Genomic DNA, 14306 nt, shown 5'->3' with positions numbered 1-14306 from the left:
GAAGAGCATGAGGAGTCCTCCCCTGAGGAAGAAGGAGAGGCAGAGATAACATGTGATGAACTGACTGCAAACCCCATTCCCTGTCCTCCTGTGTCATTGGGAATGAGGAAATACTGACAATCAGGAGTGCAATTAAGCCCAGGAAAAAGGGAGGGATGGGGGGAAGGTGTTTGTAAGATTTGGTTTATTTCCCATTATCCTACTCTGGTTTGATTATTAATCAATTAAACTAATTTCCCCAAGTCAAGTCTGGTTTGCCCATGATGGCAATAGGTGAGTGATCTCTCCCTGTCCTTATCTTGACCCATGACCCTTTCACTGTATTTTCTCCCCTCCTGTCCAGCTGAGGAGGGGAGTGATAGAGCGGCTTTGGTGGGCACCTGGCATCCAGCCAGGGTCAACTCACCACACAGGATGCAGAGTCATAACTCCAAATCAATGGAGTGCCATATGCTTTACCAGAAGAACACCAGTTATCATATTGTCCCCTGACAACCTGATAGCTAGGAGCTGGCAACCATCAAAATAGGGGGAACCTAGGGAACAGTATGAGGAGATTTAATCAGTAAAGCAAATGAACAGGTGACATGAATTAGGTTCATAGTTAGGAGGGTAAGCTGATGAAAATGAGTTTCATCAGTATAAAGGTGTCAGCCTTTCTATTTAACCCAAGATTCTAAGAAGCCAGAGAGGCTTTGATTTCTGTGTAAAGCTTTGTGAAGGAGGTTTTTGTTTGTGTGTGGTTCTAAAGGAAAAAGCACCACTGGCAGAGGCTGAGCATATGTATAATGGAGCTGAGTCTGGTGCAGAGGTGAGAGCTTCAAGGCTGCTAAACACAAATAATCATTAAATGTATTAACTTTTCTGGTTTACCTTTCCTACCTTTCTGAAGGTGACTAAGGAGAAGTTATTTTGTAATTTCAAGATCTGGACCTGTAGGTCTAAACTTAAGGCTAGTTTAATATCCAAATTGCAACTTTGTTAGCACAGAAATTTTTTTACCAAGCTGTTATCACAGCTGAGGCTGCTGCTGATCCCTGTCTTCTCTTACAGGTTGTTACTAATAGAAATACTAATCTCTGAAATATGGACCCAAGAGAGACCAGGTAGTGCTGCTATAAAACTGCTTCCATGCAACAATTTTCAGGCTTTCTCACGGGTGGTATCTGTTTGTCAGTGTTTCAGAAGAGTGCACATTTTTCTGAGAAACTCCAAACATATAGGTGTTTGTTAGTAACTATGCTTTAGATTTATGTACCATCATATTAAGCAAATGTTTCTATCTTTCTACCTCTCACTCTGATAACAAGCACTGATGAATTAGCAGGAACTTCATTGTTCTTGTTTTCTTGACCCTACTTACTGACCATACAATATGTAAGGCCTTTTAAATGCTCTAAAGATATCATCACTTTGCCTGAGAAGAAACAGTTTTCTTAGGCAAAATGCTGTCTGCTTTAACTTCTTCCTTATGAGATAGGGCTGGTCCTGGAACAGCAGATACAGAGAGCTGGTTCTAGGACTGTCTGCCCTATTTGCTGCAGGTGCTTTATAAACATGTTAGTGTTTACCAAAGATCAAAGTAAAAAAATACTGGAGGAGGTTTTATCCACCTTGGAGCAATTATATGGCCTCTGCACTGAGTCGAGTTAGAAATATAGGCAGAATGAAATTTGTTTGCTAGTATCTGTTTGGCGTTCCCTAGTATGACCATCTCTGACATGGGAGTGTCATCTCTGGTTTATCTAAGGATATAGTGCAGGACTCCCTAGGAAAAAAGGATCCTCTAAGCCTTTGAAACATACCATTACTATAAAAGGCCTAATTGGTATTAGCTTGCTATGGCATAGAAAATTCTGTTTGAAACAATAATTCCCAGTTTATTATATGTAATAGAATATATATTACAGAAATATATGTTAAATGAAAAGTCTTCTCTGGTCTCTAGTCCTACATGTAGCACAGTTTGTACCTGCTTCCTGCCTTTTAGAGGCTTGGCAGCCATAGCGTGTTTATGCTGCAACGATAGCTTGGAACTTGAGCATCTCAAGCCATCCTCTTTGCTCCTGTGTGGTCCTTTCCCAGCACGAGCCAGCTGGCTTCTGGTACTTGGGCAGGTGAACAGGGTAGGCTGATGGGTAGCTGAGGTGCCTCCTCCCCACTCAGACTTGTCTTGTGGCTTTGATTGTGAATAGCTGTGTATAGGGGTTTTTTGGCTTTGTGATTTGTTTGTGGAGTTTTGGTGGTTGGAGATTTTTCATTTAGGGATAGGGTTTTCCTCTTTTCAGGAGGGTGGGGGGAACTTTCTTGTTCTGTTTTATTCCACTGAAAGTATTCAGATTGGGGCAGATAATTTAGTACTAATTTAGTGTTCCAAAATCCCGATTCCATGACTGGCTGTTGCAGGTAGCATTGCCATCTAATCAGATTGTTACTACTGGAATGCTAATTTCAGGTCTGGCTTTTCTCCTGGAAGTGTTGCCAGTTTAAAAAATAAAAACAACTGTAACACCTCCTGGCCAGAGGTGCTGGAATAGGACTGTCACAACACTGAGTTTTTATAAAGCAATCTGGGAAGTAACAGATTTCTGTTTGTATGTTACCTTCAATCCAGTACTTTACTAGCCTTTCAATATGTCCAACACAGGACCCATGAGTTCGGAGTGCTTGGGGAACCTTTTGCGTATAACACTGAGTGCAGAGTACTTTGAGGACAAATACTTATCTTTCTCTGTTGTTGGTAAGTTGATATAGAGGAACTTGGAGAGGGAATCACACATGGTGAAATGTTTAAAATTCTCTGAGATCCTCCTATACTTGAATTCCCTGGATTATTCTAAGATCATAGAGCTTAGTAGGTTTAACCTCATTGTTAAGTAAAGCCAAAGGCTACCTTTATTTCTGTAGAACACATCCTGTAGACTTGTGTAATAACTTAGCAATATGAAGTCTGATCATTGACAATCTTTGGCCTCACATTGAAATGCATGTGGTAGTTTCTAGGCATGTTAATGCTGGTAGGTTTCCATCCAGGTAAAAATGTTTCCCAGTAACAGCACATAATATTATGAAAACTCAGTATTTGAAGCTGGGACTATATTACTGATTTTGCACTAGTGGCTTTCCACCTTTTTTGCTTACAGCTAAGGGACTTGGTGGAGGTGTATAAATTCTTAATGAAGTTTATGAAAAATTAGTTGGGCCCTCTGGCTGTGGGCTTAGTAGTCAACAAGCGGTGCATTTGAGTGAAAAGCACCATGTAATACCCTGGAAGGGCAGAGTAAGATAACTGTTGGGTTACAAAAAATCTCAGGTGTAAGATTATATGCAGAAAATGTAAACTCAGCCTCAAACTGTCTTTCCATGCTAGTTAGCTGTCTAACTAGATATAGTCTATGACATTCAGTAACACCCATCTTTCTAGAATGTTAAACTTGGGTAAAAACCCACTTAATTGTGTCTTTGTTCAAGCATCTTCATCCATACACAAAGACAGACACTCTGCAACTGGTGTTTGTAGAGCTTGAACGTAGAATACAACTATTTTGAGAAGGGGGGGGGGGCAACCAAACCCAACTAAACCACAAACCAAAATAGCCCAAACCATCAAGACAGCTTTGTAGCCTAAGAAAAATCCAAGGTGAGATTTAGCGTGTTTGTCATCCTGGTAAGACCCCTGAAGAGAATTTGTTGGCCAGGCATGCATCAAGAGAAACACAGGCCTGTGCCAGCCACAGATCAAACTCCTGATGTTGCTAGTCTGTCATCATCTGCCAACCCTGACAGCTTTGACACTGATGACCTAACTGACTGTTCTGTGCTTACTGGGATTTTTTTTTTTCCTTTAGGATTTAATATCTTTCTATGTTGGTGACATTCTCTCCCTGGCCCCTCCCTGCATCTTGAGTCCTTGAGCTGCAAGTGTTCCCTGTCCCAGCCTGCCTTTAGTTTTACCTTTCTCACTTTCTATAGGCTTTGTTACAACTCTTTTACCTCTTTGCAATTCTTGTATGTCTGAGCCCAGGGTATGCAGCTGGGCCGTATTGGAGCAGGGCCAGCTGAACCATGGGCAGGTAGCTCATGGAGTTAGCAGAGCAGGAGTTACATTCATTAATAAAGCTCTTCACTAATTGTCCCTAGATCAATATGGCATAGCCTGGGAGCTAGATGAGGACATGGCATCACAGTGTGGCTATACAGTAACTTACAGCAACTGGAGTAAGATCGAGTTTCGTGCTTCTGCACTGAGCTGCCATTCTCGCTTAGAGGTAAGTCGATTATAGGTGTTTTGATTACAGTACTGTTGTATATGACTTATATGAAACAGTACCAAATTATTAATAGGTATTAACTGAGGTGTTGGAGTGTCTTGAACATCTGTTAGCAGAAAATTATTTAATTCTCCTCAAATGCATCCAGAGGTCTGAGAATATTCTATGGTATAGATATTTGAATGGCCTACAGATGAGCACATGAAGTATATCACATGCCCTTGAAGGGCAATTCTTTTCTTTTGGATAAGAATAGGGAATTCTGTCTGGCAGCTGTGTTGCACTCTGCCCTAATATTTAGTGTCTGAGACACATTAGAGTAAAAAAAAAAAAAAAATTAAAAGCTTTGGCTGCTTTAGTTTCTCACTGCTACTATATCATAAAAATATATTTTAGGGAATGTTTTTTGTCCAGTTCTGGGGCTATGTGAAAGGTTGACTACTCCTCAGAGTATTTATGTTGCTATGTAGCTATGCAGCTATATGCATGTAACCTATATAGTTAATCAAGTAGAAAGTAATAATGCTTCAATATGGAGTTGCTCTTCTCTGTAGAGACTGGTGGATGGGTTTTGTAGTGTACTGTTAGGTCACAAGGATAGATGGTCCATAATTGGGGAAAATCAGTCTGACAAGAAAGTGTTCTCTCTGTCCATGCAGGAAGATATGTTCATAATAACTGTAGAAATTAGAGCATCTCATGCTGCTGATATGAAAAATGCCACAACTCATCTGAAAAGTGCAAGTTGTTCTTATAGTCCATGGAGTCCAAGAGAGTTAGTATGTGAAAGTAACTACATGGAGGTAAGTACTGGAAGTACTGATAGGAAGGTACTTAAAAGTAAGGTAAGAAGGTAAGTACTGAAAGATGCTCTCTTTGGAGCTGATTAGATATTAGGAATGTGTATTGGAAGCAGAAATTGAATGCTCCACCATGAACAGATCACTAGTGAATGCACAGCATGCATCTTGAGTTTAGTGATGCATCATATTATGCTTATTTAGCCTACTTGTAAGCATTAATAACCAATGAGGTCATGAAATGGTATTCAAAACGTTAAGCTAACTTGCTGTATGTTGCCTCAACAAATCTCATTTGAGATAACAGAAATGTTTACTTTCTGATGGAAGTTTTCCTACTGAATTTGCTAGAGGAGAAATGCAGAGAGGGGACAAAGGACTCCTTGGAAGAGTACATGGGAGTGAAAAATAAATTTCTGGCCTTAACTGAAAGAAGAAATGGGAAGATAGATAGGCAAAAAATAAAAACAAGCTGAAACCAAATGGCCTATAGATAATGTACCATGCATGATGGTATCTTATGCCATAATCTTTTACTTGGTAGGAGGAAACCTCCCTCTAGGAAATTCTAGTTTCCCTTCGAAAAGACTTGTAGGGCATTGAAGACAAGGAAACAAGTACCATCAGCAGACCCCTTACAGAAGCTCTTTCCCTTCAGGTTTCTGTCAGGAGGGAGGTTCCACAGACTGTAAAGGACTTCATTCAAGATGAACCTGAGGACTGGAATCTTGCCTTTCCAGAAGTAAATCCAGAAGTAAATCAGGGGTTTCTTCCTAGTAAAAGCTAATGCTACTTCAGATACAATAATCTTTCTATCCTATATCCACACAGCACTAAATGTCCTTTTGCAAAGCACTTAAGTAGGAAGAGCAGAACTTCTGTACCAAGTGGTTTTAGTATAGAGATTTTTATATGTTAGAAACAGACAGCTGTAGGCCATGTCTCCAAGGAGGAAATGGATTTCTCAAAAAGCCTAGAAATAAGTCTTCCCAAGGCAAAAGACTGTGCAACAAAAACTGTCATTAAGACCCCATGACCCTGACCCAAGAGTGAACCATGGATAAGCTTTTTCTTCTTGGACCCTGTATTTGCAATGCAGTTAATCTTTATGCTCTTAATACGGAAAGTTTGAGTGTGGGGGTGAGCTAGAGGGGTATCCCACTAATAGTATTTAGAATGAGGCAATAAAATTGCTGGGCAGTTCAATACAATAAATCATTCAACATAGTAAGTCTGTTAATTCAAACAGCATGTTTAAACTGTTGATGAATTTCTCTGGGTAGGCAAAAGCAGGAGGAGACTCAATATGGCAAATAGTTTTTCATCAGCCAGAAGAAAAAACAGCTCTGCTTGTGAGTGATGCTTGGCGTGCAGGTTATGGAGTCAACACCACAGACACCAGGGTTGTGCTACGAATACCATATAGTGCAGCACAAATTCAGCTGATCAAGGTTGGTATGCTTATTCCAGCCCAGCAAGCTGCCAGGCTGTGAGGTCTAAACAGATCTCTTCCTTACAGGATCATGGAATTACCTTCTCTGCAATGAGATCAAGTACACTTTACAAACAGCAATGGATGATCCTGATGGTGGATACTGCTGTGGCATGTCCTCTAGGTGAGAAACGCAGTACTTTTAATACTTAAATGTACAGGAACTGACTTACAGCTAGAGTAATGAGCTTACAGCTTTCATATCTTGTCCCTAAGATGGTGTGAACTACACTAACAAAACAATCATCTGGACTGTTCCAAAATACATTCAACCAGTCTCTGTTGGAGGAACTAGCTTTAAGGATGTGCTTGTTGAAGCTGGTGTGGATCTGCACAAACTCTCTGCCAAAGAAATGGCTTCCAGGAAATACGTGTTATTGAACGACCTAAATGCAATTACAATGAGGATACCAATAGGTGCAGAAGGTGGCTATTACAAGGTTAGTGACTTATGTTAGGTGCCAGGCAACAGACTTTCTGTGGGTTGTTTTTCTGGGGGGATGGGCTGAGACTATACGTTTAAATGTAGTTGCTTTGAGTGAACTGAATCCTGGGCAAATGTTGTAACAACTGAACTTCAAAGAAAGTTGCAGGAAGAGCTCTTTCACTAGTCCAGTGGTCCCCTGCTGCTTTGAAACTTGGGAGTGGGAGACAATTTTGCAAAGGAAGTGTAACAAGTATTCTGAGGTAATCTAAACTCATAGGGATATAGCAAGTGCCACTTAAGAGTTTGTGATCCCTGAGCTGAGAAGGGCAATTGCGTGGAGCTGTAGCTCTAGCTGACCTTGAGATGCTATGATACAACTTTAATGTAAAATTGTGTTATATTAAAGGGTCTTGATTTGAAATTCTAGACTTCTGTGAGCAGTGGACAGCATGGGACAAAATACGCTATCAACCTGTTCTTGGAACATCAGTGGGAAGATAACAAATGGGGACTAACTAAATATATTATCATCAAGGAAATAGAAACGCCATTTGAACAAGTGGAACTTGCTATAACCAACAGTAAGTAGCCTAACAATTTACTGAAGTTTGGGGTACTGTTAAGGCTTTAATGTTATTGCATTCCTTTACAGATTCAAATCTGAGCTTGGGGCTAATGAATGTTACAGTGGGAACATTCCTCCCAGATGTGAAGCTTGTGAACTTAACCATTGAGGGGGCAACTGTTGCAATACCTGAAGCTGTTCAGCATGGATATCTAACCTATGAGATCAGATATGTTAATGGAAGCAAAGCCTACATAATACAAGTCCCACTTGATGCACCAAGCATTAGGAAAGAGGTGTGTACTAAGATCCTGCAGCATACCATGGTATAGAAGTGATGATATCACTTGGTGATTTTAATTTCTAAATACAATTTTCCTAGTACATGGGAGCGGACAGGAGAGCATACACCCTGAATGTTACACTTGCATTCATAATCCATCCAACAAGAGAGACCTTCACTGTGCCAGTCATAACAGTGTCAGCTGTTAAAGATGCAGGTAAACTAGAGGAACTTGGGCAAAATGGTACCAACCTGACTGTGAACTCTGCTATTAACTGGGCTAATTTCAGCCAGGGATACTGTTAGTCCTAAATAGCCCTATTAAACTCTGATGGCAGGTAGCATGCTGGCTGACTCTTGACTGTATTGCAGTACTGCCCAGTGCGAGAGGATTTTGTGATGGGAGGAACCTTCATCTCATTATCACTCATGGGAATGTGGACCAAAACTGGCTCCCCTTTATCTCAGACAGGCGCCTGACCCCAGAGTCTGTGAAGAAGTACAACTACAGCCTGAGGGACAATGGCACCCACTTGGCAATCTCTGTCCCTTTCCTTTCTTCCCATGTGAACTATGAGGTAAGGATGCCAGCATATAGCAATTAAAAAGCATGCTCTAGCTGTGAAATAGAAACATGATACACTATATCCTTGAAAGTGAAATAAAACTTCCCTTTGAGATAGGCTTCAAAGGTTTAATGGAGGAATTTTCTATCCTTGGAAGAACACTTTAATTTCCCTTGGTTAACGTTGGTAGAAGTAGACAAGGAAAAAAAAGATTCTGCAAGTATTTTAAGACTGAACTATCTTTCAACGACAACTGTACATGCAGTGGGGTTTGTATTGCACGCTATTGCAAAATGGGTAAAAAAAGCTCATTGCGTGAGCTTCTAAATTAAAAAAAAGTCTTCTCTGGATTTGACTGTGATCAAGCACCATTACCTTTGTCTTGTGGTAACCTGCTCTCCTAGCTTTTGAATTCTTTAGTTGAACAATGTTTCTTCATTGCCTTGTTTAACCTGTAATTGTCATCTCTAGGATTTTCATGCCTCTGGAATAAAGGCTTCACTCCACCTAACCTTGAAGGATGGCATCACCTTGGCTAATAGGAGGGAATTCTCAGTTTCCTGCAGCTTTTCACCTTCCCAGCTAATACGTAATAACATGTTGGGGATTAGCTGTTAATGCTCTTTGAGTTGCATAACTAAGTTGCACAAGCCCAGGCAGTCTGAAATGTTTCAAGAGTTTATGCTTATGTGATACTCTATTTGGCTGTCAGATTTCCTACAGAGTAATATGCTAGAAGGCAAGTCAAATTACAGGTTGGAATAACTACCTTGTCTAGTACAGGAGGTGGGAAACTCTACTTCACCTCACAACTCCAAGATCATGATGCTTTTTAAAGGATTTTTGTGGTTGGTTTGGATGTTGAATGGTTAGGGGTTGGTTTTTTTTGGTTTTTTTTTTGGTGGGGTGAGGGGAGGATCAGCATATAAATTAACTATGCTAAAGCTACTCATAGGTATTGAATATACAGATTATCTCAGCTAGAAAAATCCGTTTGGGACAGGGAGAGAGTTCCAAGGAGGAGAAAGGTAAATGAAACTACCAGCTTCATCCATGTAGTGCTTACTCTACTAGCAGTCAGTTTGAAGACTGGGTGTTAATACTGAAGAGAGTCTTTCTCAAAACTTGTGATGTGCCAATAAACTTGCTAGCAAATCCATGCAGAATGTCTTTGTTGTCCTAGGCTTATAAAACATGGGAGTGGGAGTCCTGATTTGTATGAAAATGTGGTTTTCTCTTTCAGAGTGCCTGCCCAATGGTACCGTGGTTATTACTGCAGTAAAAATGGTGGGAGATACAGACCTGGACACCAGCCTGTTTGTCTTGAGGGACAGACGGTGCAAACCCAGTCTAGTGACAGAGAAGACTGCAACCTTCAAGATCAATGTGAACACTTGTGGAACAAGTAGAAAGGTAAGGGCTTAGTCATGTGAAGTTTAGTCTGCATTGGGGTAACATTATTACTAGAATGGCAGAGGTTCACAGGTAAGCATAAACTGTGAGAAGGCCACAGCTCACTTTAACTAGTACATCTACACTTTTTCTGAGGATATTAAATTCAGCTGGGCAGAAGTTCCTACTAGCTAATTATTTTAAAGGTCAGAGGTGTTTTCTGAAACTAGCCTTCAGTATGCCACCTCTGAATTGTTTAATAATGGACTTGTATGTGAGTTTATGCTGTTGAGAGATACCCGTATGCCCTCCAGAAGCTGGCTAGGTGTTGCTAATTAATACCTGGCCCAAGACTAGAGTGGGTCCTGTTCCTGCCATCTAAGTACTGCACAGATGGAAAACAGACAAAATAACAAAGGATCATGCTCAAATTCAGGTCACTACAACTGAAGCTTACTCCTGCAAGCGTTAAATCTCATGCTATACATTGATTCTGTCAACAGAAACAACTGAGCTTTTTCTTAGGCCCAGTGCACTCCTTTTCTGAGGTGTTATGTCATATGCAAGTTACTGTTGGCTAATAAACTGTTTCTTCTTGACTATGGCATAGCTATCAGCTTTAGTTCAGTAGGCATAGGGCTGTTAGCCAGCAATTTCTGGCCATTCCAAAGCGTACTCTGTGCAGTGCAATCTGCCAGTCAAGAGAAGGGATGTGAATGTTGTGTCAAAAACCAAAGTAAACTCTAATATAACTAATAATAATGTTTGCAATTATGTGTCTTTCAGTTCAATAGCACAACTATGACATATGAAAACGATGTACTCTATTTCAGACCTGGCAATGATACACTAGTATATCGGTAAGTGTCACTGTGCCTAGAAAAAAGTTGCCTGAGGTTTTTGGTTTCTAAAAATTTCATGCTAAACCTCTTCTCTCAGGCTGAAATTTGTATGCTGGTACGCAATCAAGCAAGCTGTTAATGTCCAGTATGAATCTAAGAAGAACCCACCACCCAGTATTAAGCCAGGGTTTGGCTATCTTGCTCTTTCATTGAAGCTTTTCAAAGGTAACATTTATGATTAAACCCCATAGAATCACTGAATAGTTGAAGTTGGAAGGGTTCTCAAAGCAATTTTGTTCACGCGTTCTGCTCAAGCAGGGCCCCCTAGAACAGGTTGCCTAGGACCGTGTCCACATGACTTTTTAGTGTCTTCAAGGATGAAGAGGAAACCTCTTTAAAGTCTCTAACAGGTTTTTCCATCCCAGAATGAAAAATACAAGGTCAAGTACCCGTAGTGGAACAGACTTAACATTACCGAGGCGTGGTTTCCCTGCTTAGCCTGGGCATGCTAAAAGTTGTATAGTGGATGAAATGTCAGCTTCTCTCCTATCAACTCCCTAAGCGTTGATAAGCAGAGTTAGCGCTGACTGAAATAATTGTGTCAGAGAAGGAAACTACATGTAATACTGCCGTAAAATGGTAACTATGCTAGCAGAAAGGGATGAAGTGTGAACCAAACTTTGACCAGGACTGGAGTGGCCCTGATGACTATTTCTCCCCCACACACACCCCATACCTTCATAGAGTAGGTTTTGAATGAGCATCTTACTCCAATGGGTTTTTGCGGAAGTGTCTCATTTCTGGATCCTCAGAGCCAAGGAATGCAGTTTAGATCTTTGCTTTCATTGCTGGTTCTTGTTTTTCTGCCACCCTATCCCCATTTGCTGACATTCATGTGCTCTCCCAGAATTTACTATTACTGTGCCAGAGAAAATGCTGGTAGAAAGAAGTGAAGCAGAAAGTTCATGAATACATACTCTGTAAAAATGCAACTCTAACATCAATACTTTCTTCTAGAGAAATTCTATACAGAGCCCTACCAGGAACTGGAATATCCTGTGGTAAAATACCTGAGGGAGGCACTGTATTTTGAAGTTGAACTGCTCCAGCCTAAAGATGTGAGACTAGAACTAAACCTGGATGACTGTTGGGCTACAAACTCCCAAAGTCAGGACAGTCTTCCACAGTGGCCTATCCTTATAAATGGGTAAGGAGGGCTTTCCTCCTGTGTTTGGTAACTGTTCAGCACAAGTTCCCTTACCTTAGTTGGGGGAAAGTGAAAGAGAACAGAAGTCAGCTTGGATGCATTGTTTTATCCTGATGGTCAATTGCTGCTAGGCCAAGGAGTGCATGTCGCCATCAGCACAGCAGGGAATTATGCCTTCTGGTGGCAGCAGTCATTGGGGTGTCCAGAATTGGGTCTAAAGGCTTCCATATGGAAAGAACAAGAAGCAAACCTGACTGTGGCCAAAAGCAGGGATCATAAATAGGAGAGGCTCTATCCATATGCCTGTGGCCTGAGGGAAATGAAAAGGGAAGCTTCTCTATTTTACCTCCTTGTTTTCTTTGAAAATCTAGTTCAAGTGATGAAGGTTTAGATTAAATACACTTTCTTTCACATTCCCAAAAAGGTGTGAAAACAGTGAAGATTCCTACAAAACTGTCTTCCACAAAGTTAATTATAGCCTCAGAGTAAAACTTCCTCATCACCTGAAGAGATTTGAAGTGGGGATGTTCACCTTTATGCAAGGCACAACTCTCTTACAAGAGCAGGTAAGGCATCTCTTTTATATGCTGTCAGCAGTCTTGATATGTGAACCTGGAGCGGTGCATGAAGGAAATGCTGTGTTAAGGTCTCAGCTGGGCAGGTGCTGTCTGGGGCTGTTAGCTACCTCCTTGAAGGCATAACACTGTAGGAGTAGTAAATAAAGACTAGCCACTTAGCAGTGTTCAGTTCATCTCCTTTAGAGTCAGTACACGTGTTGGATGTTTGCCAAATAAGACTCCCCTACACATAATATATTCTTGCCTTATAGCTGTATTTCCACTGCAGTGTGGTGATCTGCAGCACTATGCAGCAGCCTTCAGGCTCGCTTTGTCCAAGGAGATGCAGTCCTGGGAAACACAGACTTGGTAAGAAAATGGACACTTCTCAAGTCACCCCTGAGCCTTGGCTCAGCAGTATGGCACATGCTATTGTGAGCCTTGCCAGATGACAGAGTCCTAGTATGCGCTGTATGGAAAACTAAAAGCTGAAATATCTCACTAGACCGCAGTGCAGAACCACACCAGCGTGGGAAAGTGTCATCTGGACCAGTGCTTATTAGGAAGGAAAACAACTAGCAGAGGTTGGTGTTAGTCTTAAACTACACTACTGAAATACCAAGCATCTGCTCTTGTAACATAACATACCTCTGTATGCCTCCCTTCTCCCTGCAGGTGAAGACACTTCTGACAGAGACTCAGCAAGAACTATTTACTTTTATGAAGCTGCAGTTAGGTGGCCTAAGCATGCATAGCCTGCCCAGGCTTACAAGTAAAGACATCTTGAAAGTACCTACTGGGAAAATATATTGACAGCATTTACTCAGAAAAGGGCCGGCTAACCAGTATGGATGTATCTTTTGTCTTTAACTTACATTGGTCTTGCTCTCTTGTGCTCCTCTACAGTGTCAAACTCTTTAGTCTTTTGTGTGACTTGCATCTGACCTAGTCTGCTCAATTAACATGTCTAGAATTTGTCTAACCACTTTGCAATTGGAAGCATCTGATTTGGGGTAGGGAGAGAAAGGTGGCAACAGGTGTGAAGTCAACTGTAAATCACTCTGAGCTTTTTTAAAGCTTCAGTATGAACAAAGGATTGCAGGGAGCAATGTCAACAAGAGAAAGTGGTTTTTGAAGCACATTGGGGCTGAACATACTTGATCTTGTAGTAGTTATTGACAGAAAAGCTGTAAACTGTGGATCTCACAGGAGCAATGTGGCTCTGCAATGTCAAGTTGTCTTCCCTAGGTGGGGAGAAAATGCTCATCAGTGTCTGCATAGACAAGCAAACTGTCAGCCTTAACTAAAAAATAAAAAATCCTCATAGTGAAGACTTGTAGTAATGATAATACATGGACTCTATCCCCAAAGTGTTAAAGATTCTTGCTTACTAGAAAACATGATGCTCAGGAGCTCCAGTCAGATTATTCTGTGTTGGTGTGAGGTTTTTTGGGTTTTGTTTTGGTTTGGGGTTTTTCTTTTTTATGGGAGGAAGATTTCTTGGTTACTTTTTTCATCTGAACAGTGATGTAAAAGCAGTTCAGATTTAATAATGTATTTTCCTGTTCTAAGGAAAGCTACTGCTTAGCATGAATCACTATCTCTTAGGGCTAAAGATACAATAATGGATGTCTGCTTTTTAACTTTATATTAAATAGAATTTCTGTGAAGGCTAACTTTGACAAAATAATTTCTTGCTCATCTATTAGCATTTTGTGAAGAAGTATGGTATCTAAAAAGATTGTAGCTCTGTTGCTACAATACCTGTACAGAGATATATGCTGTAATTACAAGCTCACATTTGTAAGTCTTGTCTGTGTTCTGGTTGCCTGTTAAGCATATCTGTAGTAGATGTCTTGCTATCATTTCTGGGAAAATCTGTGAGGGCTTCATGATGAGGAATA

The 14306-nt window shown here is 40.8% G+C and overlaps 1 protein-coding gene across 1 annotated transcript; it reads left to right on the top strand.

Moving 5' to 3' along the window:
- Positions 1 to 2652: 2652 nt before the first annotated feature.
- LOC115610107 lies at positions 2653 to 13157 on the top strand. The gene is made up of 19 exons (XM_030491172.1): positions 2653 to 2740; positions 4141 to 4268; positions 4931 to 5074; positions 5730 to 5813; positions 6355 to 6522; positions 6591 to 6687; positions 6780 to 7003; positions 7418 to 7571; positions 7643 to 7851; positions 7938 to 8055; positions 8211 to 8416; positions 8876 to 8993; positions 9648 to 9817; positions 10583 to 10656; positions 10736 to 10863; positions 11656 to 11845; positions 12270 to 12411; positions 12675 to 12771; positions 13078 to 13157. The coding sequence occupies exons 1-19, from the start codon at positions 2653 to 2655 to the stop codon at positions 13155 to 13157; spliced, it is 2619 nt and encodes an 872-aa protein (XP_030347032.1).
- The last annotated feature ends 1149 nt before the right edge of the window (positions 13158 to 14306 follow it).

The sequence above is a fragment of the Strigops habroptila genome, chromosome 6 (genome assembly GCF_004027225.2).
Source record: "Strigops habroptila isolate Jane chromosome 6, bStrHab1.2.pri, whole genome shotgun sequence".
Taxonomy (NCBI): domain Eukaryota; kingdom Metazoa; phylum Chordata; class Aves; order Psittaciformes; family Psittacidae; genus Strigops; species Strigops habroptila.
This window is presented reverse-complemented; position numbering and strand designations above follow the sequence as displayed.

Bases quoted from the DNA above. Each gene is read 5' to 3' on its own strand.
- LOC115610107 (XM_030491172.1), top strand. From the start codon at position 2,653: ATGAGTTCGGAGTGCTTGGGGAACCTTTTGCGTATAACACTGAGTGCA. The intron at 8,056-8,210 runs GTAAACTAGAGG...ACTGTATTGCAG, and splicing joins GTCAGCTGTTAAAGATGCAG to TACTGCCCAGTGCGAGAGGA. The intron at 11,846-12,269 runs GTAAGGAGGGCT...ATTCCCAAAAAG, and splicing joins TGGCCTATCCTTATAAATGG to GTGTGAAAACAGTGAAGATT.